Raw genomic sequence first — 25,802 nt, forward strand, 5'->3', positions numbered from 1 at the left:
GGAAAGGCTATGCGCCCTGTTAGCACGAGAAGAAATGTACGCTGCACAGAAAGCACAGCTCGTTGTCCTTGCTGCACACACGGCGTCACCAGCACCGGCTGCCCGAGGCCAGGAAATTTCCAGTGATGCCACAGCCGGGAAATCGCCGCCGCCTTCTCCTGCCTTGCACCAACCCGTGTGACACCGAGAAAATACCCCAAGGGCGGCTTTAAGGTACGAAAACGGGGCTCGAGTACATTTCTACAAGGGGGGAACACCTCGTCATTCTGCGGCTACCGCGGACCAGCCTTTCCCCGGCCCCGGGAGGGAAACAACGCGCGGTGACCGCAGCCCAGAGCGCGGGTTGGGCACTGAGGGGCCGCCGCCCGCACGGCCCGGCCGCCCATGAGGGACCCGGCCCTCACCCTCACCCTGGCCGCCCCTTCCCCGCCGCTGCAGCCCGGGCCTCACCCGCTTCCTCACGGCTCCTCGCCGCCGTCCGTGAGCGCAGCGTTCGGTGCCGGTGCCCGTTTCTGTGCCGGTGCCGGTACCGGTGTCGGTGCCGCCCCAGCCCGGCCGTGGCAACGGGGGCAGCGCTGGGCCCGCCCCGCCCGCAGCGCCCCCTGGCGGCCGGAGGAGCGCGCGGCAGCGACCGCGCAAAGCCGCGACTGTCACGATAGGGCGCTTAAAGAGCAGCTTAAAGTAAAAGTGTTATACTTAAAGACCTTTAAAAGTTGGCTATGAACATTTCAGTACAAACATTGGTCGAAGAATCACAGATTAGGGGTGGCAGGGATCTCGAAGATCACCCAGTTTCCAGCCTTTGTCATGGATACGGACACAACTTCCATAGGCTCCAAGCCCTGTCCAGCCCGGCCGTGGATATTTCCAGCAGCCAAAGCTTCTCTGGGCAACCCGTGCCAGAACCTCTTCACCCTCCTAGGGAAAGATTTCTTCCCAATATCCCATTTAAACCTGCTCTGATGAAGCTGTTCCAAACACCAAGCACTCCAGGGTGCCTTTCCTCACACAGATCATTCCCAGACAAAAAGGAAAGGTTCCTCCACCCACCTCGCTAGAGCAATAACCACAAGAAGAAAGTAAAATGTGAAAGTGCTCCAGAGCGCAAAATATTTTATTTAAGAATTTACAGTGTCAAATCTTACACTTAGGAAAGACAGCAGCTCCCAGCTCAGAGGGAGCTTCCTTGAATGAAGTTGTTTGGCAGTCTCTACTGAAAGGAGAAAATAATCAGCAGCCTGGCTGGACTAGAGGAAAGCCAAGTGTCTGATTAGGTTTCAATTATAGAAAAGTAAACCACACTGACTGCTGCTGTCCATGCCTGGAATTGAGAATGGACCAGCACACAAAGGTTTCTAATCCCCCCAAATAATGTTTTACTTGGGCTGCATACAAACCTTTTGGGACATACATAAGGCTATCACAATCTTAGAAAAGTGGTGTTATTCAGGAAAAGAAAAAAAAAAATACTGGGGACAAATACTGGCAATTTCACATTCATATTACTTCTACTCCTGGGCAGAAATTCAAGTAAAATCAAATAGTTTGGTGGCAAATTCTAAATAAAATATGGCCTAATGATTTAATAAATATTTAAAGTTTATTTCTCTCTTTGCAGATAATTCAGATTTTTCAGTGAATATAAACGCTGCATACCATGGTTTTCAAGATTTCCTACATTAAACCTAAAGATTTTAAAATCCATCTGCGGAGGTCTAATCCATCTACTTTTAGTATGAAATTTAGCTGTTAGCTATTTAAGACCTTGGTTATTTTAGTAAGGGAGATTCAAGAACAGATTATTACACCGATTCTGGCACTCCCAAAAGGAAACAAAATAAAACAACTTTCAAGCTGTTACCCCCCAGCTGCAGAGTGCCAGCAGTTTGAGAGAAAGCAAAGTAACCGTATTGCACTTAAACAAACACTCACTCGTCAAGAGAACAGCGTTGGCTATGATACAGAGCTCCTTCCCACTATACACTTGGCTTTACAGGTAGTCTAAACCACAAACTACATACAGACTAGGAAAGATCCAAATCAAATCAGGATTAGATTACAGTCACAGTTTTCATTCAATATAGGTCGATTTATTTGGATGAGCTGTGGCCCCCTCCCGCCTCCCAAAAAAGCAAACCAGCACGAGGCAGCTCCTGGGTGAGCCTTTCCCAGGGGAACGTCTCTGGTTCCACACTCTGGCTGAAAGCATCACAATTGTGCATGGTCCTCTTAAGGCCACAGTGTTATTTTACAATGTGGACATGGGTTTTTATTTTTTTCCCCTTGCTGGGAGGGGAACATCCTTCAGAAATTAAGGAATCCCTGAAACTATGTCTTGGAAGGTCACGCTAGTAAGGTTTAAAATAAACTTAAGGAATAAATTGCCTATGCAATTTACAAACAGGTTTTGTAACAGACAGCAACTATTTCCTCTCTTGTGTCTATTCTTTATCACAGCAAAGCTATTTCTAGCCAGGTTTTGAAAAGGAAAAGTTACATATATTTCACGTTTGGTAATGGTTTGCGTAGATGAGGTGCAAGCATGAAAAAGATCACCCATCATTAGATTTCTGTCATGTCAACTGCAGCTGATACCACATGCCATAGGGCTGAATAGTTCTTTGCATACTCAGAACATGAGTGAGGATTCCAAATACAAAGCCATTGTATTCTACTTCAATGTTGGATACTTCCTCTGTCCAATTCTTCCCAGTCTTGAACTTCCAGTGGCTGCAGGAGACTAAAAAAAGAACAGGAATAAATAAAATATTCTGTAAAATGTCATGCTGGAGAAAAAAAAAATTAAAAATTTGGAATAAAGTTTTTTGAATGGACTTGTTAACTTGAACATGTGCCAGACTGATTTTTGTGCACATTTAACACTCTATGTGCAACAAGCCAAGTTAAGCTAGTAAAGTACAACATCATGTTTTGTTCAAACAAACGAGGGACCTCAAAGCACATCACATTCCACCCCCTGCCATGGGCAGGGCCACCTTCTACTATCCCAGACTGCTCCAAACCCTGTCCAGCCTGGCCTTGGACACTTCCAGGGATGGGGCAGCCACAGCTTCTCTGGGAAATGCTGGATAATAAGGAGAAGGAAAATGAAAGGTGAGGCCTTCACTCACTTGTGCAAATTGAGAGGGGTTGTAGAACGGTACCGCTCCTGCTGAAGGTGCCCCCGAGGGTGGAACAGCAGCAGGCTGGGAAGAGAAAACACTGAAATTAGACAAGGGCAGAGAGGCACCCCCAGAGCCTCTCAAACGTGGTGTGCTAAGTTATACAGAGCAAATATCCACAGGAATAATGCCAACAATATGGAGAGAGCAGCCTATCGGAACAACTCCAGAGTGCTGGCACAGTTTGCATCCAGGTCTACAACAGGGCTGGCTTAATGTAGGAATTGGCCAAACAATGTCACATGCATCAACTGCAAATAGCTCTGCAGGTCCAAAGCATGCAAAACCAACACAAGACACCAGTGCAACTCCACTCAATTAGTACCTTCTGCCTTTGTTAGTACACCTCAAGACTTGCCCCAAAATAAACATTGTATGTCAGGTTTTGCTTTACTAAGGAATATCAGAAAGGTTTGTGTCACCCCTTTGTGTGACCCCACAGCTCTGGGACTTCCAGCAAAGATGAAGCATTCCTTTAATTCTACAGGGACTTTTGCAGATGGTTTGTTACCAATTTGAGACTGGCAGCAGAAGAATGACCGAGTTTTGCTTGTATTGAGTCTTTTTAGGAGGTTGGTTAGTTTTCGTTGGAAGATTTTGGGGTATTTTTGTTTAAAATCAACTGATTTCTTTAGTATCCCAGAAAAAAAGATGATGAAATGTGAATCTCTTAGGAACAAAAATAAAAAGCATGCCTGGATTACATGCACTCTCATAAATACACAAAACTGAAGACCCTGTTTGAGTGTAAAAAGGAACACTACATCATGATCTGCTTTTAATGGTATTTCTGTGAAATGAGGGGGAAATGACTAAAAGTAGCATTAGTATTTGAGCAAATGCAAAATAAAGAGAGGAGGGGGGGAAAGTAAATAAGTTAACATAAATGAGAATGGCCAGCCACATGTACCTGATTAAAATGCTGGCTTACTTCACGTGATAATGAACTCATTGAACTAGAGCGCGAAAGCTACAAAACAGCAAGAACACACAAATACAAAAAAACACAAATAAAAAAAGTCGTCATGCATGTCACTGCCCCAAGCTTCCAGTTGTTTTATTTCATTGTCAAAGTCTCACTGCCAAAGGTTAAACCAACTTCAAGTTAAAAAAAAAATAAAAATAAAACAACAAAAACAAACGTAAAGCCAGAAGTTAGTTTAAATCAAAAGGACTTCTTAAAGCACGAAATTATGTAGGTATAGAAAACATTTAGTAGGAACAAAGGTCATGTTACTCTGCCTGGCACACAGCAACTTGTTCTTCTTTTGTCTTGCACTTAATATTAGTGAAATTATATGCATGCATGGAGGAAAGAAGAGACCCTTCAACTGCTACTGACGTTTTACTCTGAAAAAGTAATTTTATAGGAAAAGGAGATCACAGAATGTAGGGCATGGAGGCTGAACTTCTCATATGGGCTTAAAGTCTTTTCTGTATAATTCTGGAGGCAGTCATATCTCATTTTGGCTATTTATCAGCATCTGAATCAGTTACTTGTTGTTTTAGATGGCTCATTGTAAGACCACTACAATTAACTGTAAAAAGTCATTAATTAAATACTTTGCATCAAACCTTACCTCGCCTGACTGGGAACCATCAGGGTTAGGAACATGAAGTCCAGATCCAGGGGGAAGGGCTGCAGGGTTTAAGTACTGAAGAAAAACAAGGCACTTCTGTTTATCATCATTACTATAAGGCTATTCCCCATTTCCCTCAGAGACCCCAGTGAGGCAGAACAATGTTACAGCACATCAGGCACGTGTAAAGTACAGTCTAAGACTCCTCCCACGTTTTCAGTCTCTTTCCTGCACCCATGGAAGCTGCAGCCCTGCCGATTTAGGAAATGCAACCTCCCACTTCCATTTTCACTTGTTTTTCTCTTCTGTTCTTTAAAATGTTAAACCATAAACCCTACAACAACATCGTGGTTTATGTACTGTGGGTGTGAAACTGCTGCTCAGAATTGTGAGGGGATTTGAATCAGAACTGTGAGTTCTGTCTACAAGACATTCCTTCCAACCCACCTCTGGTTCCACAGCTGCAGCAGGGTCTGTGTTGGTTTGGTTTGCAGCTGGTGTTTGCTCTGCTGCTCCACTCCCTTCCATGGGCTGAGACTCCCCTGGAACTACAGAGGAATTAGGATTTAGCCAAACACACCCCATAAACAGCCACAGAACCTTCCCCCAATCCTATCCACACACCTGAGTTTGGAACAAACACGTTGGCAGGAATGGGCATTGGTGCCAGGGGGGCAAACAGGTCTGATGGTGCAGGAACAGCACCACTTGTCTTGGTTCCTCCTGGATTCAGGACATCCACATAACGGGCTCTGCTCCCAGCTAAACCAGAAACATGCAGAAAACCAGAAATAACACTTGTGTTTGTAATGCCTGTGTCTACTTTGAACAGTTTGTTGGTTAAAGCATCTTACAGGATCAGGAAATAACATCCAGGGATACAAACAGTAATACCCGAGTCATGATATTGTGACAGCAGTGCTGGGAATGAGCAAAGCCAGCAACAGCCACAGCTCCACGGAGCTGCCAATTCTTCCCAAACAACCCAGGGAAAGTCAGCACTTCTGCCTTCATATTTTATGCAGGAGAAAGTCTTCAAATATCAGTGCTGGCTGTTACCTGCTCTCCTGGAGAACACGTTCACAGAGGAACCAGGTGGGCCTCCAGGCCCAGGGGGAGCAGCCTGAGCAGCTTTAGGAAATCCTGTTGGAGGTGGTGGAGGAGGTTTACTCTGCAGGGAGACCAAAAAAAATCCCATCACATCACTGACTGATGTTGCACATTTTAATCCAAATTCAGTAAAAAGCAGCTCTTAGGAGACAATAAGTGATCAAAGAAAATTGTGTGCCAAATACAGATTTTTGTTTTCCACTTGGAGAAATTATGAGGACTCAGATTTTTACCTCTTCTTCTGGTTCATCCAGATTAACCCAACGTTGTTTCTGCTCATCCCAAACAATCTAAAAGAAAATCACAGTCAAAACCAAAAAGCTCAAAGAAAGCCGCTAAAAAAGTTTAAAGTAACTGTAACTATTTTTTTAAAAGCTCGTCTAAGAATAATCTTCAAAGTTTTGCAATCATTTGTTTACTCATCAAAACAACATTCATCTGTCATCCAGGAGAACATTAGGAACAAATTCAAGTATATAAAGGTTTTTGTGATTTTGGGGGCCTTACTGATTTGTTCTTGTCATCTGGCAGGTGAGCCTCATTCTTTCCTTTTCCCATCAGCCAGCGAAACCAGGTTCCACCAGTCTAAAAACAAATTAAATTTACTCAGTTACTTCTCTCCCTCTCAATTAATTCTGGTCTCACTATATAGGCAAGTTAAAACAAACTTTCATGCAACAACACATCTTCTGTTAGGGACTTCAACTCTGAGCCCAAAGTTGCAACTAATAAGTAGAAATAAACAGTTTAGTCAGGATGTCTTAAGTACTGTGGACCAGGAGTTACCACATTTACTAACAAATCTCCTCCATCTGTAGGTACGTTTCTAAGGAATTTTACCTTTCTAGGTGCTGCCTCCTTTTTTGTTTCCTTTTTAGTTTCTTTCCCTGCAGGAGCAGAGGGAGGAGGAGAGGGTTGTTTTGCTGCAGAGTTGGATCTCTCTCGTCCCACAGAATGAGCAGAGGACTCTGAGGTTGTTCGGGATCTTTGCCCATAGCCCTGGGTGACAAACACACAGGAAAGCACAAAGTTGTCACTGCTGCAGTGATGGATCACATTTCATCTTGTTTAAAAAAAAAAAAAAAATCCTTCTTTGAAAAATCCGTAAGCAGAACAGATCTACAAGTTCCTACAAAATAAACCTTAAGATGGATCTTTGTCCTGCTGCCTGGTTAGATATCAAGCCAGGACATAAATGCATAATAAACAAGCAGATAAATATCTGACACAGCATTAATTTTTTATCAAGAATTACCACACAAAGACATTTAATCTAGTTCTTTGAGGACTTCTAAAAAACAAGCTTCAAGTCTTGCTGAAGAGCAACACAGAGCCCCCAAATCCTCTTATGTTTGCATTGTGCTGCAATGCAGCTGAAGAAATGTGTGAAATAACAATACCATGTTAGCCATTCTGCCATAGAAATCATCCTCTCTCTGTTCAGGGAAGGAGTTTTGTGGAGGAGACTCTTGGGCAAGTCTCTGCATTCCTTAAAAAAAAATTAGATTATGTTAGCAGGGACACACACCAACAAAAAAAAAACCCCAACAATAAACACTGAAGTCCCCAAGTCCTACAATAGTTTTAAGGCAAAAGTTTTCTCTAGGTATGAGTTTTGTGCTAGAGATAACCTGGTTTTTTAAAGAATGAGAGCTGAATTTGCTGCGATTTTTCCCTCTCCTGTCTGGGTTTGTGTTTGTTCTAAATACAGCCCAGAGCAGGCTGGGGGATGCAACCGTCAGGATGGAGCAGTTAAAAGTTCCTCACATCTCAAACTCTGCCAAACGTATTTCCACATATGTCTTAACTCTGTGACAGCAGAGCCTAACTTAGCAGGGCCCTAGAAACTCATGTCCAGAGGCAGAAATCCCTGATATCCCTTGGAAATCCCTTGGAAACAGAACTGCCAGTCTCACTGCACTCAGGGATTATCTGTCAAGGTCTAAATCATGACCTGCTGAGTCTGACCCAAAAAAGCAGGATGAGTATTACAACTTTCTACAGATGTTTCTATACCATTACACGGTGTTTTAAAATTTCATTACTCAAAACATGACTATTGTTAAAATACTGAGATATTTTGAATTATTCCCTGAAACACTTCATTCCCTTTCTAAGGAAGGAAAGCTGTTTATTAAAATCCCAGACCTGTTTCTAGTTTTGTCTGCTCTTCTGGCTGTGGTTCCACTTCCTGTGGTGGCCCTCCTGGGGGTAGTGTTGACCCTAAATATAGTGGGGATGGTTCAGTTCCATAGGGATTTGAAAATCCTGGAGGTGCAAAGCCAGCTCCTGGGCCAAGAGGCTGAGGAGCCACTGGGTAGAAGGGGACACTTCCCTGGTCACCAGGAGGAATCATGGCAGCTGAGCCATCAAGGACAGCCTGAGGTACTGCAGCATGAAAAAAAAAAAAAAAAAAAAAAGAGTAAAGAGTTATAACTAAACAGAAATTCCAGTGTGAACCTTTTACCCTATGAATGATACAATGCAGAAGTGAAATCTCCCCGTTCCATCCAGCCTCTTAAGTGGTTTCTTGTATCAGAAACCCAAAACCTTTGTTTTCCCTCTGCCATAAAGGATATGAAACACCAACCTGAAGGCATCAGCTGCACGCTCTGCATCTGTTGAGCCATATTGGGTAACAAGGATGCCAGCAGGGCATTTTCAGCACCTGGCCCCACGTCACGGCCACCTCCCCCATCACACTGACTGGCACGGTCCAGTTCAGAGCTGGGAGTGCTGCACTCATAGGGAGGGGGAGTGGATCTGTCTGTGTTATAGGCTATTGCACCCTCCTGCAGGAAAAAAAAAAAAAATCAAGATATTATTAACTGATCTGTACCAGACATTCAGTTCATAACCAAAGGAACACAGAGCAAAGGAAATCTCAGGTGTGAAAACAGTTTTTCAGTGTTCAGTCAAAATACCCAAGTTGTCAGTCATTATAAGCCAAGACCAACCAATAGTTTAAAGGGGTTATTTGTTTTTAAATTGAAACAGTTAATTAGCTCAGAGTTCAAATTTCTAACACATCTCTTTAAATAAATGATAATTATTTCCACTCTGTTATAATCTAGCAACACCAATCCACAAAAAAGGTGTTTTTATGGCAAACAGATCCCCTGATTACTGCAACCTAATGAGCCTTGCAATTCTCCTTGTATAATGGTATTTAAAAAAACCTGTCTCATGTAACTTTAATTATTCTGTATTGAATCTCAGGGCACTAAAGTGTGGTAAAATCACTTGGTTTACACCATAACGTTTGCAATTTAGGATATGAATATATAAGGTCACTTCCCACGTTTCTGTGATTAGCAGTGTAAACAAAACCATTTTAAATAAAGGATTAATGTAAATCCAGTTAAGTGAATGATTCATGCTGAAAAGCACACAGCATACCTTGATCTGTCCATCCACATGTCGAAGTGTCACTAACCAGGAGGGTTCAATAAAAGATTCCTGATCTGGTTTTTCTTTTATCTGAGGGTCAAACAGGCGCAGCTGGGATGACATCTGAGGAAAGGAACCATTGCAAAGTGTGAGTTCATCAGGCACAGCTTCCCACCTACAGTATCCAGCCACAAACACTTCATTCTTCCTCATGTCACCTGGATTAGCTGGCCAATCAGCACAGGGGAGTAGTAATGTGGATCTTTGAGGACAGTTCTGGAAATGACTTCACAGTAGTGGAAAGCCTGGGCAGCAAGGCCCATCTCAGCCAGCCGACAGGCATAGATGAACTTGAAAACCTGGGGAGGCAAGCAGGACACGTTAACCAAGTGATCACAACACTCTGGGGTGTGATCTGGGTGGTAGCAAATAAAAGGCAGTGTGACATCTCAGCTGAAAGCTCACATATCTCATTATTACATCTAAAATGAAAGAAAAAAGCATTCAATTCTCCTCTTCCACCTAATGCATCCAGTGGAAGTTGTCTATTTATCTACAGTTAGTGCCAGCAAATTCTGCTTGATTTTTACTTTGGAATACACAATTAAAATTGATAAAGTTAAAATTCAGAAGTTCAGGATATAGAAATGAAAAAAGTGAAAATGAAATGACAACAGGAAAACAGCTATATGGCATTACTATCCATGAATATTTCATGTTATAACAGAGAAAGTATTTGCCACACTGACTACAGCAATGAGAGATTAAAAGCATGAAATCTGCCAAAACAGAAACCAAAGCAGAACAGGAACAGCTCCTCACCTGGAAATTGGGCAAGCAGCCAGGCTGACTTCCTAGGGACTGTGCATATTCATAGGCCTCTGTTCTTTGAATAGCTTCATTGGTGGCAAACTTTAAAAATGGCAAGCTGTTTCAAACAGGAGAATAAAAATGTTATTTGAGCTGACAATAAACACAGATCTGTCAGTGTCAGACACACAGCTCTGTTAGACACAAAATATCAACAACTTCTACAAGACAGGACATCAAATAATTATCTCAAAACCAACTAGTGAGGATAAGGGGAACAGGGCAATTCAGTCTTTCAAACTTTCATTTTTGCATTGAGAAAGTTGTGTTTCAAAAAAAAAGCCAAACCTGTGATTCGATCCAATTAGGACAAGCTTTGTTGTCTTCCTTGTGTAAACACCAAACCCAACTTGGGCCATAAGGTAACAAAAATGAGCAGCATCCAGCAGGCCTTTAGAAGCTGCAGAGAAATAAAGGACAGAGCTCAGGAAATTTCAGTGGCACATTCAGTGTCCTGTATTGTTTGGCTGTGCATTCAAATGCCTTCACAACAGAGACAAGCCCATATAAAACTGCTCCACTTTGTATTTTATAAAGAAATTGCCTATTTGCAAAAAAATAGGCTGAGCAATCAAAGCTTTTCCTTCAGTCATCACCCTGTTCACTTCCCCAAGAGTTACCAAGAGTGTCTCCCATGGTAGCAATGGTCCTGGATTCCAAGTCCACATTATTGGTCAAGTTGGATAACACCATTGCTAGATGAGGCCTCCAGTCTCCCCATTTCTCATCTCCACAGCACTAAAATTAGAAGAATTACTAGGTCAAATCAGTGACTGCAGCTCTGCATGGGTAAGTGTTTCAACCTAAAAAGGACCAAAACAACTTCTCTGACATTCTGGGAAAGATTTCTGTTGGGAACTCCACTATTCCCTGCAGCTCCCAGTGAATCTTACCGTGGATGCAGCTGGCATCCTTCCAGACATGAGCTGGTAAACAGTCTGCAGAGGGTCATTAATTGGGAGACTGTTGGCAAATCTACAGAGACATTGCAGAGAAAAACAAAACACAAACGTGGGGTAAGCAGTTAAAATGTACTTCAGCTCTCAGTGGCAATTAATCTAACCTAGTTCAAGAGAAGGAAGTGCTGGGTGAAAATACTACACTGAAGAGGCCACAGATGACATTGTTCAAATACTCCCTAAATGGATCAAGTGGCACAGAACAACTCCTCAGGTTTAAATTCTTAGCCAGAACACCCCAGAATAAAAAGGAATAAATGACAAATAAATACACAGGTAAAATTAAAGCATAAATCTTGCATGAACTACTATGGATAACCCATGACTTTGAGATTCTCCACCTCACTAGCAGAACAAGCAGCCAAATTTCAATTTTTTAATCAAAAAGCAACCCAGTACCTGGTCATCACTCTTGCATGTGTCCTGCTGTCCATTTTGCTGGCAAGGAGCAGAGCATGACCCCACAAACCATGCTTCATGGCAGACTCCAAAGCATCCTAATAAAGACACTAATTAGTTTCCTGGGAATAGCTTCACATATTACTGACAAAAACCAGTTTTACAGCAGAATATATTTCTTTAGATAAAACAACACAACTACAGTTTTGCTTTAGATTATGAACTGTAGTGTATTAATTTTTATATCAGTGTAATACAGTGCCATGAAATATTACATGCACTACAAAAGTTGCAAAAATAAGCAACAGCACAGGCACTCACTTTCTTACGGCCATAAAGCAGCAACTCCCTGAACCTCTCAGTCTCCTTCTCAAAACTGTCAACTGTGGTTAGAAGATTATCAGTGAGAAACGAGAGCTGGGCTTCACCAGATTCCTCTTCCACTTGTTCCAAAGCCTCATTAGTGAAATCAATCAAATTTGCCTCATTAGGGGACTTCCCAGGAAGCCACACTGTTTTGTGATCTCGGAGCAGAAGTTCAGCCAGGTCTGTTCCCACAACAGTCTGTGTGTGTGGAGAGAAAACAAAATTGAAAAATCTATTATTTCAACACTGCCTGCATTTTATTTAGCAGCAATATGTGAATATCAACACCTCTGATGAGTGCCCAGCTTACACATTCCTTCAAGTCTGTGACATATTCCAAGATCAGTGACTATAACACATATTCCTGACCTTTGCACAAAAACTATTTGTGTACAAAATAATCCAGCATAGATAAAAACTCAAGCAGTGAGACATACCCCATTCTGCCTGCACAACAGTACAATAAAGTCCCAAAGAAGACTTGCAGATTCTTTGTCAATTAAATTTTCGTTCTTAAAGCACTGTGCAGCTTTACTTTGTGCAAAATTAATAACATCCACTTTATGTGTCTCATCCCTGAGGAAAAAAAAAAAAAACCAAAAGAAAAAAGTTTATAATGAGACAAATGTAAGCGTTCAGGTCATTATTTGTGATTAGTCTGAAGAATAAATTTAAAGCTCATGTATTACTTAAGCAGATGAAAAACCACAAATACTTTAAGTCAGTTTAAATCCTGTAATTTGCAATGAAGAAATAATTTCTGAATGTATGAAAATTATATCTGAAAACTGTAGGAACATACTTAGCAAGAGGACCAGGGAAGGCTCTCATCTCTTCTTGCTCTGGAGAATGTTGTAACATAGTCTAAAACACAAATATAATCCATTAGAAATTCTTGTAATTCTAAATTTTGCTTTTAACCCATAAAACCCCCAGAGCTGAACATAACTCATTGTGTAATCAAGTCTCTTAGCAAAACATAAAGGGTGACTTTGTGGCAACCTGCACAAGGATGATAAATTATGAAAATTACTTTATATTCAAGTTACTCTGTACATCATCCTGAACAAAATTACAAGGAGCTAGATGATCTCATCATGACTAAGTCATCTCTCAGAGGAAAAGAACTTTTAAATTTCATGTTTCACTTATGATTACAGCCCAAACAGATAAAGATACAAGCAGTGACATTAAAAAAAAGAAGAAATCAGGAAGTCACAGATTCAAGTTCCCCACTCCCCTTCCAAAAGAAAGATCTTTATTCCATTACTTCCCATTTTTCCTTTTAAACTTTACCTCCATGCTGTGGATTTCAACCAGAGCTGGCTGACCCTCAGAAGGCAGGTTTGGCAGTGCTTTTATTAAGAAGCCCCCAGGCCCAAACCTGGCACAGATATGAGGCACTGAAAATTTCTCAGGTGTTGAGGGCCTTAAAGGTGCTGAAATGGGGAGAAAAGATAAAATAAGAACAGGTAACCTGCCCTGCAACTAAGTAAACTCGCTGATATATTTACCCAATTCAATAATCCTGCAGTGTTAGTGGAAAACATTCTGGTTTTGAATTTGGCTGAATTTTGTAAGAAATAATCAGTTCCTTTCTAATCCCAAAGTCCCAAAGCTGCAGATTTGCAACAACTAGAACAAAATAATACTCCAGAACTTCAAAATCCCCTTTTTTTTTCAACGCAGGGACTTTGTTTGACACATTCCTGACATCTGTGTACACATCTTCAAGGAGCTAAACAGATATGAACACTTTGGAACAGCTTTTCCAGAGAAAGTATTTTATATCTTGTCCTGGGTTACACTGTAAAGATGTGCCCAGAAGTATGGATTCTATCACCATGTGTTAACCCAGCTGGGACAGTGTTCTTTATCTTTTCCACAACCCATCCTCCCTGCAGGAGATATCTCCTGTTAATGGCCATGGAGTCCCAGTGCATGGCTGATAAAATTCCATCATCCCATTGGGAGATGCTCCACTCAGGGGGAGGAGCCAAACATTTCCTACCAGATTAAAATATGGATTTGGAACATCAAAGCTGCCCTTACCCACTGGTTTCCAGAGGACAAGAGCTCCCAGACCTTTCTACAGGATCACTACTTCAACCAGACCACATCACCTGGACTGCCACCACCACCCAAACTAGAGGGGTGTCAGGTTGTGTTCTGACTCTATCAGTGATTTTCTTTTGTACTGCTGCATGTATTTTATTTTTTCTCTTTTTTCCTATTAAATTGTATTTCTGACTTGGAGTCTCTCACTGGTTTTGCTTTCAAACCAGCACATATCTGTAGCACAGTATTTTCCCTCATTCCCCAGCGTGTCCATACCTTGTTCCACAGCTGCCCAGCCCGTTTCAGCAGGGTAGCCATAGTCTGGGAAAGGCTGCTGTCCACCAAAGCTGGGATCATAGCCTCCATAGGGATAATCTGCATGGAGTGATGCTGCCTGTGCAGGAGTTTCATAGGCATTACCTGTTAGGTCGTGATTGCTCCTGTAGAGCTGGCTCTAGGCAGATCAGATTAGTGAGGGTTAGCTGGAGTTACACAGAGCAAGCAGCACATGCAGCCAGTGAGCACTCCTTCCTGACAGCTTCTGTCCTTGTGAACCAGGCTTACTGCACCACTGCCTTGCACAAAGGCACCCTGTGAGACCCTTCTGTGCACATAATTAATTATCTTTGTCTTCTCCCTCAATGTTTCTACCATCATTTCATCTGTTCACACCCAAGCATGCTCAGTTCTCTCACAACAAAATTTCTATGTGCTTGTGTGAAAAGTTAAGATTATAGCATCAGTTCTGTTACCAACAGCTGTGGATCAGAATAATTGTTCACCTCTGCTGTAACAGATATAGAAAATCCCAATTGAAAAACCCCAACAAATGCCAAATGTCATCAGGTGCCTAAAGATTAATGATTTCCAATACTACTTCAAACATTAGTAAATGAATTGGAATTCAGACTGGAAAGCACCTAAGCCTCAAAAAAACATGATGAACTAACTACAGGTCAAATGACCCATTACATGAGCAAAAACTGTACCTCAAAAATTAGCCAAATATTCTCTGAGGTTTTCAGGTATCTCTATTTATGGTGTAAGTGGATGAGTAATCAGTTAGCTTTGGTTTTTGCTTTTAAAGTCAAAATAACATCATACAAATATGAAATTAGTCCTTTAATACATCCCAACCTTGTGATGAGAAAAATAACATGACACAAAGTCAGTCCACTACAGCCAAGCACAGGGAAACTACTACTTGAAACTTATGAAGAAGAATATTTAGAAGCCATTTCTAAGGCTTCAGGTCAAAAGCAGTGTTCTCCAGGGGGTCAGTGCTTGACAGTTGTCTCAGGTTGCAATACAGGATGTGACCAAAAGTCTGTATTCTATCACCATCTGTTGAAATCAGCTGGGGCAGTGATCCTGATCTCCATGGGAGATATTCTCTGCTAATGGGCCATCTGTTAAAATCAGGTGGGGCAATCATCTTTATCTTTTCCACAACCCATCCTTCCTCCAGGAGATATCTCCTGTTAATGGCCATTGAGTCCCAGTGCATGGCTGATAGAATTCCATCATCCCATTGGGAGATGCTCCAGCCAGGGGGAGGAACCAAGCATTTCCTACCTAGATAAAAACTGAGATTTGGAACAGCAGAGCAGCCTTTTCCCACTGGATTTCAGAGGAAAAATCGGACCTTTCCACATCATCACTGGACCTTTGGAGGAAAACTGCACCTTCTACAGGAGCACTGCTCCAACAGAACCACATCTGTCACTGCAGGAAGATGCAGCCACCATGGAATGGGACTGCACCAACCCCTGACTGACTGATGGGGTGTCAGGTTGTATTCTGACTCTGTCAGTGTTTTTGGGTTTGTTCTCTGTAATACCATATTTCCATTTTAATTTTCCTAGTAAAGAACTGTTATTCCTATTCCCGTATCTTTGCCTGAGAACCTCTTAATTTCAAAATTATAATAATTAGGAGGGAGGCGGGTTTACATTCTCCATTTCAAAGAGAAGCTCCCGCCTTTCTTAGCGGACACCTGCCTTTCAAACTGAGACAACAGCACAGAAAGCTCCAACAGCCCCAGGATTCTGGGCTCTGACAGAACTCACCTGCTGGGAGCGAGAGCTGAAGCTGCTGTGGTGGCTGTGGACGCTGCGGGAGCTGCGCAGGCTGTGCCCCGAGTGCTCGCTGTGGACACTGCGCCGGTCAAAGTCGTCCCCGTAGGGGTCCCTGTGAGGCTCCGAGTCATCGTCAAAGCTCCCGGTGAAACGGGGGTCGTACCTCCAGTTCTCCTCGTAGCGGTCAGTCCTGAGGCACGGAGACAGCAGGAGTGAGCTCAGCCACCTGATGTGACAGCACTCACTTTGTCACTCTGGGAACAGGGGGCCTTAGATGTGGCTAGAGCTACGGCTCCATGGCCTTTTGGGTGTCAGAGTGTGTTTGGAGGAGGTAAGGAGGAGGGGGGAGATCTTTTGCACAGGATAAAAAGGATTTATTGCTCTAGGGAATCTGTCAGGCAAAAGACAAAAATGGTGAAGGTGCAACAACTTAAATATGGGGGAGGTTCAAGGGGATGGTACAAATTCTTAGCAAATTGGAGAAATTCTGAGCAGGGATAAAGGGTAGGGTTTACAAAGGCATTGTCCAATGAGAGAAGTAGGGGGCAGAACTGGGTCACAGGGACTAATGAAACCTCCAGTTTTAGGGGATTTCCAAAGAGGAATTCCAAGCAGGGAGCTGGCACAAAGCAGGACTGACAGGTAGTTTAGGACAAGGAGGGTGGGAGGGTGTAATTTTGGACTAAACCATCAGCTGGGGCAATAATAGAACATAGCATAAACAAGAAACACACTGCAACAGCCACCCATGGGACTGAGAGAGGCCATTGTCAGGAAAACCAGACCTCACTCCTGAAGGGCTCTTAAATCACTGCCTCCACTGAGGATGTTGTTACAGTAAACAAACTGGCATTCCTTCATGGAGTTCATCCAGATTATTCAAGATCAAGACCAGCATCATACTCAGAGTGTGTTCTAAAAGCATTTGCTTTTTGCTTTTGTTCCTGCTCCCTGGCTTTTCTTCTCTCCTCACTGCCATCATCATTGCCCAAATAAGATAAGAGCTGCTGCAGCAACATCAGCCCTGACAGGACCTCAATCAGAGCAACTTCCACTTTTAATTAAAACTTTACTTCTATTTAGAACTCTATACCAAAAACTTTTAGCATAAACTCTAACACTTGTAACTCTGTGCCTTTACAATAAACAACTTTATAGCAACTAATAGCTACTCAGCTCTAAAAAAAAACAACCACAACCCAACAAATGGTGCCCCAAATATCAATAAATAATCTACACCCCACAGAATGTTCAGCTGGTCTAAAATCAAGTGCAGCTACCTTCAATCCTTCTCTCAGAGTGATGTGATAGTTCATCTGGTTTCCCTCTATCACCCACGTTAAAGCTACAGAAAGAACTAGCAACACTGAAATATGTGTAACCCTGCATTTGAATAGCCTGCTCTGGAAAGAGCACTGGGAGAACGTGGATTGACTGGACAAACCTGCTGCCATATGGATATGCCTCTCTCTTCTGGTAAGGGTTGTGTTCAGCATCATACCAGTACCTCTGGTCGTAACTTCTGGGGTCTCTGTACCTGGGGTCATATGGGTATCGTTCCCAGCGACTTGGATCTTTGGAAAAGAAAAAAAGAAATGGTTCAGGTATTGCTAGTTTTTGCCTATCATCTTTTTCTGCTCCTTTCTCTTTAATTACAAGCTGGTTTGGTCCTGAAGCACGGAGCAAAACCAAAGTAATGTACTTGAAGCTACATAAATATTTCCACTCCTTTTTAGTTTTTAAAAAAAAAAAAGCTTAGAAAATCAATTTCACACCTTTGAGAGAAACATGGCTGTTATACTTAGTTACTCTTGAGGAATCAGTGTTTGCCATCAGATATTTTCTAACACCTTTAAAACTCAATCCTACTATTTGTAATGACATTCACAGAATCTCTGTGATCAGTCTGCAGAGTGCCAAGCAAAACTTCTCAGGATGTGGACAGATGTTGCTCAAAACCCTCCCAGGCACTACACAGGCAATTACCTCCAGACTCCCAATGCCAGCATGTCTCAGTGAGCACTTAGATAATGGTGGACAAAACCAAAATCCAGTTGTGAGTCAACTTCTATTAACACCCACCTAAAATTCACTTTACAGGTTTACCTTCAAGTCACACACCAAGGACACACCCCAGTGAAAGGCAGGCTTGCAACACATGGAACAAAACTGTTCTGTACCCTCACAATGGAGTTTTGCACAAAGGAAAGGCAAACTGAAATCTATGGAAAAAAAAAATCAGAGTTCTTTTGGACACCTTACCTCCATAATCGTAGGAGTTTGGGTAATAGCCTGAATAATAATCACTCCATCCACTTTTTCCATAATAATCTTCTGTATAGCCTTGCCTGAAAGAAACCACACAAATATAAAAAAAAGTTGTTATTCCTCCTTAATCTCTTCCAAATTCAGCAGGAGGTAGGAAAAACTCTAAGCCACAATTGATTAGACGAAGTTTCATAGTTAAAAAAATGCATTTCCAGGAAACCAAAGAATCATAAAATTAAGACTTTACAATCCAATATTGTTGTAAATACAACCCAACCACTGAACTGTTGTGTGCCATCAAAAGCTGATAGCCCTTAGCATACTTAGTGGCTTTATAAACTGCTTTGGTGATAAGTTTAATTACTTACAGACAATCACAAAAACTACTGCTATAATTAGCATCCTTTGAACTGTCTCAACAGAGAAGTCGATAATTTAACAATTCATTAAGAAATAATAGTTCCTCCAAATTTAACAGTTTTATTATACAGCTTACAATGAAGAAAATAATCATTTACAGAGCTGATTGTCCAAACAAGCACAAAAACCTGGCCAAAACCAATACAGCAAAGTAAGAGTCAGTGTATAAAAAAATGATGATCTCTTCTGATAAAAAAGGAAAGATGTGGCCATTATTTCAAATATTATGAGCCTTCATTATACCACATTTTCAGGTCATCATTCTAGAATTTCTGAAAAAAGCCAGGGGATGAATGTTAGATGAAAAATGCAGTGTCTACCTGTATGTGCATGCACATAAATGTATATATATGTATACATCCATGTATGTTTGTACCCACACAGGTGCATTAATAAACATAAACACACCTGTGCACACACACAGCAGGTGGAAATATTTAGTGCCAGTGTGGAGTGATGGAAACTTCCACCTTTCCCTACAACTGGTCCTACAACTGAGAGTGCAAACTCCCAAGTGGCCCAGCGAGTCCAGGAGTGTGGGAAGTCTGATAACACAGCACTCACTCTGCAGAGGAGGAGGTTTGATCTTATCAACAACAGCTTTAGCCACCCAACCAGTCTCCCCAGGCTCCTGCAGAGAGATCTTATTCCTTTCTCCAAGCAGAGTTCACAAAGCTGCATCACCACTGCACATTCAGGGCAGCTGCACACACACACACACACACACACGGCCCCTGTCTGACTGCACTGGCACTCACACATCAGCCCTGACACAGCCACTTTGAACAGGCTTTGATGTGCCCACTGCCACGTAGAGAAACTTCTACCCCTTCTAAAAATACTACCTCAGGAGAGAACACTGCAGGAAGTGCTACTAGAGGTTATCATCTCATTTCAAGAGCTCACAGCACACTTAAATTCACTTAAGAATATGGTAAAAGTTATCACGTGGAGCTACAGCCATTGTTTCGTTCTCCTCAAGACCAAAATAGATCTATAATCTTCTGGAGATGCTAAACAAAATGTTGTATTTGTAATTTGATCACTGCTCCATGAGTGAACTACCAACAACAGATAAACATTACAAAGGGTTTAATCATTTCCAGCGAGGTAACAGGAGTTTCTCTGTTAGAAACTGGAAACCCCTCAGCAGGACAACAGTAACATTTTGTCATTAATTTGAAGTTCATACAAATAATTTACACGATTATCATCAGTAAGCAGCAATCTCTTCAAGGTACTTTGCTGCTTCTTGCTTGAGTAGAGATTTAATCCTATTTTTATTTAACATCTGAACACATTGTTCTCCTCTCTCAAATGTCTTTATTTTATATTAATCAGACAGATCAAGGGTTTTAACTTCCCCTAATCAAAACCTGCAGTGAAATGAGTGGGTGGGACATGCACACACAGCACCTCTGGCACCCAGACCACATTCTGGGAGCTTTGTGAGGAAAGCTTATCCACAGCTCAGGGAATTGTCACACAAATGGACCTGACACAGCACCAGGATGTTGTCACCTGACTCACCACTCTCTTCTGAGCACCTGAACCACTGTGTATCCATGGTGCTTGCAAGGCAAATCCCACCCAACGTGCAAAAGTGCCATTCATTAACACAACAAGGAGCCTCTGCTTAAGTGCAAGGCAGAAAATAAATGAGTATTGATTAATAACCCCATGGCCTGCACTGCTCTTTCACAGCAAACATCAGCACTGAGGCTATCACAGTGAATTCCTGCCTGGCAGAAACACGAACAGCCCCCAGAGAACTGAATGAAAGGAATAACAAACAAGACAAAAGGCAGGGCAATTGTATCCTCTCCAGACATCTGATACCATCCATCCCTAGGGCAGCACACAAAGAGGTTTTGAATTCCTCCCTGCGGTTTAAAACTCGGACAGGCACCACTACACTCCCTGCTCTGGGGTACCCGAATCTTGACTCAGGTTGGGAATTACACACCTGGAGGAGGGTCTGTCAGAGCAGTGGCTGGCCCTGGAGCTGGGCCGTTCAGGCTCGGGGTAGCGGTAACTGCCGGGCTCCATGTAGGCACTGCTGCTGTCGTAGTGTCGGTACCGGGGGTCGTACTGCCCGTAGCTGTCCTCCTGAAAAAGCACAGGCAAGGCAAGGGGCTTCACACCTCCAAAATTCACAGTTCAAATTAAAAAACATCACCATTTACACCACAGCGGTGACTAATAAACTACAGTTTAGCTTTCAGTACTTTTTGTGGTAGAAGTTATATTCAAGTTATTAATATCCTAAACTTAAGGAAAAAAAACTCATTATATCTGGACTAAAGGCACTTCAACCTCTCTACTAAACCATCAATAATTTAGGCAGCAGATAGGAACCAAGTTTGAGCACCTGGACGGTCAAGCCAGTTGTAACTGTCAACTTTTTCCAAAGAACCAAACAAATTGCTATGAGCTGACATCTGTGCCAACTGGAATTGGTATCATCGAGCTCTTAAGTTTCCATAATCTTTGCGGTGCCAGTTTTGTTACTGCTGTCTGGATTTTCCCTGCACTTAAACACTTTATGTGAATGGTCTGCTGAATGTTGATCGTGGCACTGTTAAAATTCATAACTCAAAAAAAAAAAAAAAAAATTAATAATAGATACGTGGACACACACTTTTAGAGAGCTAGGGAATTACAGCTTGGAAATTCTTTTCAGGCCTGGATTTCTCCTGACTCTCAGCTCCATTCCCAGGCTGACAAGCTGACTGCAGCTTCAGTTAGGGAGGAAGTCTCCCAAGGTGATAAAATGGTGAAAACCAGAGTGGAATTCATAAAAAAGATTAACACCTGGTGTCTTTGTGATTAACACCTGATGTGATACATTCTGAGATACTGTTCCAGGGATGTTTTTCCCAATTGTCCAATGAGCTCTGTCCTGTCCTAGCTGCACGTAACACACTTTAAATACAGGCTGTCCTTACAATAAAGTTGGCCTTTTTTCCCTAAAGAGGTCCATGTGTGTTGCTGTCCTTTCTCTCTCTTTTTAGCCCAGTAACCACATAGATACTAAGGGAGAAGAAAGGGAAAAAATAAAAACTTACCATGTAATAAAGGTGAGCTGCTGTCCTGGGGTCTGCAGGAGGATAAGGTGGTGGATATGGGGCCTGGTAAGCATCGTAAGGATGTCTGTAGTAGTAGTAAGGGTTCTGGGGTGGACCAAAAGCTTCCTGAGGGGTCTGAGGAGGGGGTGGACGCTGCAGATCTTGCTGCCCGTTGGGTGGGACTGCCTGAGCAGTGGTGGCAGGAGGGGCTGTGGCAGCTGGAGCACCTGGAGGCTGTTCTGACACCGGCTGCTTCCCAGGACTCGTGTGGTCGTACCTTGGCTGGGCTGAACCTGCCTCCTGGTGTCCCCCAGCCTGGGGACGGTTACCCAGCACCTGGCTGTCCCCCTGCTGCATGGCTTTAGCCCCTGTGGAAATCTGGGAGTCTGGAGGAACTGAGGACTGCCCAGATGTTGGTGGCTGCATTTGAGGTGCTTGCATTTGCGGTTGAGGTGGCAGTGCTCCCTGTGCTACAGCCTGGTGCTGCACATCTTTTGTCACCTGTTGATAGAAATGTTGTTTGTCAGGCACCTCGGGACGCACCTGAGCAGCACCACTGGCTGCCTGTTGGACTGGAGCACCAGAGGGTGACTGATTGTGCACCTGCACTGAATTATTTGTGCTGCTTTTCTCCAACGTCCTTGACACTGTGAAGTCGAGCACTCCAGCAGCTTCTTTGCTACTTGATTGGTTTGCAGAATTATTAGCCTGTGCTATGGAATTAACAGGGGGGACTAGGCCACTTGCACTTCCACTGGGAAGATTTGTCCCAGGAGAAACAGATGAGTTAGACCCTGGCTTGCTAGCAAATTCAGGAGCAAGGCCTTCCATATTAACATTCTTTTGCCCTTCTGGAGTCAAATTAAGAGGAGTTTTCATAAGCAAGTTGGCAGGCTGATTAGAAGCAGCATCAGAAGAATTACCAGGACTTTGTAATAAATTATGTTTTAACAGATTAGTATTTGGAAGTGCATTAACTAAGAGAGATCCAACTTGCATCACAGGCAATGGCATGTTTTCCCCACCAGCATGTGAAGTTTGGGGACCCATCGCAGGCTTGTCCCCAACTCCAGAGTCCTTCATTGGCTGATTGTTTTCATTGTTGCTTAGCTGATTAGATAGAGAAATAGAAAAATTAATTGGCTGAGCCAAGTTATAGCTTTGATTAGGCTGAGCAATCAGGATAGGCTGATTTTGCAAAGACTCTGTAGGTGGAGAAGACAATAAACTTGCATAACCAGAACTTGCCTGAGACTGAAGTGCTTCCTCTTCTCCCATTTTGGGAGGATTCTCAAGATTTTCAAAAGTTATATTTCCATCCTGGGAGTGCTGCACAGCAATAGTCCCTGGTTTACATGGCTGCTGATTAGACAGGCCTTCTTCTGGTGGCTGGATGACTTCCACAGTCTGTTTGGCAGGTACATACACTGCAGGAGCAGCAGGAGCTAGGAGAACATTTCCCCCAAAATTTGGTAACTCATTGTGAGCCCATAAAGTTGTTGCTGGGCTATCACACTTCTTAACTGCTCCCTGAGCTCTGGTTGAGGACCGTCTCTCAGATACTGATTGGATATTTTCCACAACAGGCCCGGAGTGCAGTGTATTTCCAGCTTCCCCAGTGCCTGCAAGAGGCCCTGGGTGTACCTGAGGCATGTAAATTGTCTCCAGATTATCTGGTGGCTGTTCAAGATTGCCAGGAGATGCAGCAGGCACTGCTGTGTTCTTCTTGATATTCTTTTGGTTTGAGTGATTCTCTCTTAATTCAACCACCATCTTTGCTTGGTCAATCTCTGCAGGTTTTATACCAACTCCATGGGACCTCACAGGTTCAAAAGAACTATTTGCACTTGTCTGAAACACTCCTGTAGGCTTAGGAGGACTTGGAGTGGGAGGCTGAGATAGATTGCTGTGGTAATTCTTGCTCAGGTTTAGCTCACCTGAATCACCTCCCAGAGGAGAGGAGTCAATCTGTTTGAAGAAGCTGGCAGAGGATTCCTCATCAGGTTTCCCAATTTCCTGCTGGATAAATGTCCCGACCTGCTCTGGGGGCCGTGCTGTGCTGGAAGTGCTCCTGTGGCTGATGTTGCTGTAGCTGGAAGAGACACTGTCTGGTCTGACAGGGTGAGGTAAGGAATCAGGTGCCTCCAGGTTTGGTCCTCCTTCAGCATGGCTCACAGCAGCATTCTTTGGAAGCATCTGACCCGGGAAGGATCCGTACCTGTACAGATCAGGACCAGCAGCAGGGGATGAAGCCTTGATGTTCTGTGGTTCGCTTGGCAGCACTTCCTGATTCTGAATGCACTCCAGGTTCTCCACATTTTCGTACTGGGACCCAGCAGCTGTGTCACCTACCTGTGCCTTGTCATCACCAGCAAACAGAGAGTGCTTAGCAGCCTGTGCCTCCTGATGGCTGACAAGTTTAGGGAAGTACTGAGCATCCACTCCTTTCTGTAGCATCTCACCAGCTGAACCTGTGCCCAGCTGTGCCTGAGAGACAATACTGGTTGCCACCTGCTGAGGATGCACAGGCTGGTGATACAGGGAGGCTGAATTTTGCTGACAGGCATCAAATGCTGTTTTCTCCATTACATAATTTTTTTCAGATGAAAGTATTTCTTCATTTTCTGCCTCATCCCCTTTAAAAAACATGGCGAGAGTTCCCGGATCTCGATCTGTGGGAATAGATCTATTTGATGTTTCAGATATAGCTGGAGACTGGTTTTTGGGGTTGTTTTCCTGAGCTGTGGGAAGGACAAAACTGGAGTCTTGCAAAAGTGCCTGTGGGTAAAACTGCTCCTGGTAAGGTTGGCTTAACCAAGGGTTAGTCATTTCTGTGTTCTGCCTAAACACATTTCCAGGCTGGATGCTGTTCATGTGATGGCTGCTGTTTGCAGGGCCATTTCTGCCATTCTTCTCACAACCAGCAGGTAAAGGCGCTTGCACAATGTTTTGTGGAATCCCTTGGTGTCCAGGACCCTGTGGGATGTTTGTGTGTGGAGGAGGGTGAGAACCACTGACAGAAGGCTGGGAAATGTTCTGAACATCAGTCTGAGGAGATGGCTCAGGATAGGGCACAAAATTCCGAACTGGAGACTGCAGATTCCCTGGGACAGGCCTCCACTGGGGCCCAGGCTGCTGGGGAGGTGGTGGGAAGAGTGCTGCTGTGCTGGGTGCTGAAGGTGCATCACTTGGATCCCTGCCAACATCCTGCCTAGCTCCAGGTTTGTTCACTGCAGACACCGTTCCAGGATGCACACTGAAAGAATTTTCCACTGCTCCTCCTGGGTTATAATGCAACGGCACTGCAGGCCCACGGAGTCCGAGATCAGCGTTGGGATGCCCTTCTGCAGCACTATTTATAACATAGCCCAGGGACGGAGAAGCAACTGGAACATTAGAAAAGGTACTGGTGCTGATCCCTGCCTGAGACACAGGAGCTGACAGAGACGTGTGTGGTCCGTGAGGGCTGTCCCCGGCGCGGGTGGGCGGGGGATGCTGTGGGAACGCCGGGGCGTTGCCTTTGGATGGATTATCCAGAGGGGAGCCCTGGGGGGTTTGCTTGCCGAAGGCAAACGGGTCTGTCACGGGCTGCACCGGCGGAGCAGCTGCGGCGTTTGCCCGTTTGCTCAGCGGGCTGTTCCTCCAGTACATGTTGCGAGCCACGCCGGTGGGAGGAGGAGGAGCCGCCCCTGGAGGGACAGGCTGCGGTGGCTGCTGCATGGTGGCCTTGTGGCAGGGTCACACGGTGACAAACCACCCGTGGAGGCAGCGCAGAGATTCCTTCTTCTGCCCTGCTGAGACAACACAGGTACAAGTCAGTTCCCTTTCTTACAATACGTGCAGCATTTAAGCAACTTTTATTTTAGAAACAAAATCGCTCGAAGAATTTGAAGTGGAAAATATCCCCCTTTTCTTCAGAATGCATAAGGAACTGACACACTCCATTGTATTTCTAAACCCAAGTCTGGCATTAATGAAGTGTAAAGCTGTGTGGTATCAATGCACATTATTTAACAATTCTATTAAATATATCCAAGTAAGACTAATGAAACAC

At 43.5% G+C, this 25,802-nt stretch overlaps 1 protein-coding gene across 4 annotated transcripts; it reads right to left on the reverse strand.

Annotated features, from left to right (window-relative positions):
- Positions 1–1,085: 1,085 nt before the first annotated feature.
- On the reverse strand, positions 1,086–25,539 carry SEC16A (SEC16 homolog A, endoplasmic reticulum export factor). Of its 4 annotated transcripts, XM_014880068.2 has the most exons (31): positions 22,997–25,539; positions 21,749–22,249; positions 20,647–20,789; positions 18,255–18,340; positions 17,437–17,566; positions 15,984–16,182; positions 14,191–14,368; positions 13,153–13,295; positions 12,659–12,720; positions 12,294–12,432; positions 11,812–12,054; positions 11,491–11,588; positions 11,026–11,107; positions 10,753–10,870; positions 10,421–10,532; positions 10,085–10,190; positions 9,481–9,621; positions 9,272–9,385; positions 8,463–8,664; positions 8,021–8,260; positions 7,273–7,361; positions 6,713–6,871; positions 6,380–6,457; positions 6,106–6,162; positions 5,822–5,933; positions 5,387–5,524; positions 5,210–5,310; positions 4,763–4,837; positions 4,093–4,152; positions 3,132–3,206; positions 1,086–2,740 (listed from the first exon to the last, which is right to left on the reverse strand). In XM_014880068.2, exons 1-31 carry the CDS (start codon positions 25,466–25,468, stop codon positions 2,672–2,674), a joined length of 6,522 nt encoding a protein of 2,173 aa, XP_014735554.2. In that variant the 5' UTR covers positions 25,469–25,539; the 3' UTR covers positions 1,086–2,671. The 4 variants fall into 4 exon arrangements, with proteins under 4 accessions (XP_014735554.2, XP_088033507.1, XP_014735552.2 ...); XM_088177381.1 differs by having other exon boundaries at positions 14,191–14,308; positions 21,749–25,539; XM_014880066.2 differs by having other exon boundaries at positions 21,749–25,539.
- Positions 25,540–25,802: the final 263 nt, after the last annotated feature.

This window comes from Sturnus vulgaris, chromosome 22 (assembly GCF_052056855.1).
Source record: "Sturnus vulgaris isolate bStuVul1 chromosome 22, bStuVul1.hap1, whole genome shotgun sequence".
Lineage (NCBI taxonomy): Eukaryota > Metazoa > Chordata > Aves > Passeriformes > Sturnidae > Sturnus > Sturnus vulgaris.

Coding starts and splice junctions, on each gene's coding strand:
- SEC16A (XM_014880066.2), bottom strand. CDS start 25,468: ATGCAGCAGCCACCGCAGCCTGTCCCTCCAGGGGCGGCTCCTCCTCCT. Junction 9,622..10,084: donor GCTGCTTGCCCAATTTCCAG/GTGAGGAGCTGT, acceptor TTGCCTCCCCAG/GTTTTCAAGTTCATCTATGC. Junction 5,525..5,821: donor CGTGTTCTCCAGGAGAGCAG/GTAACAGCCAGC, acceptor TTTCTGGTTTAG/CTGGGAGCAGAGCCCGTTAT.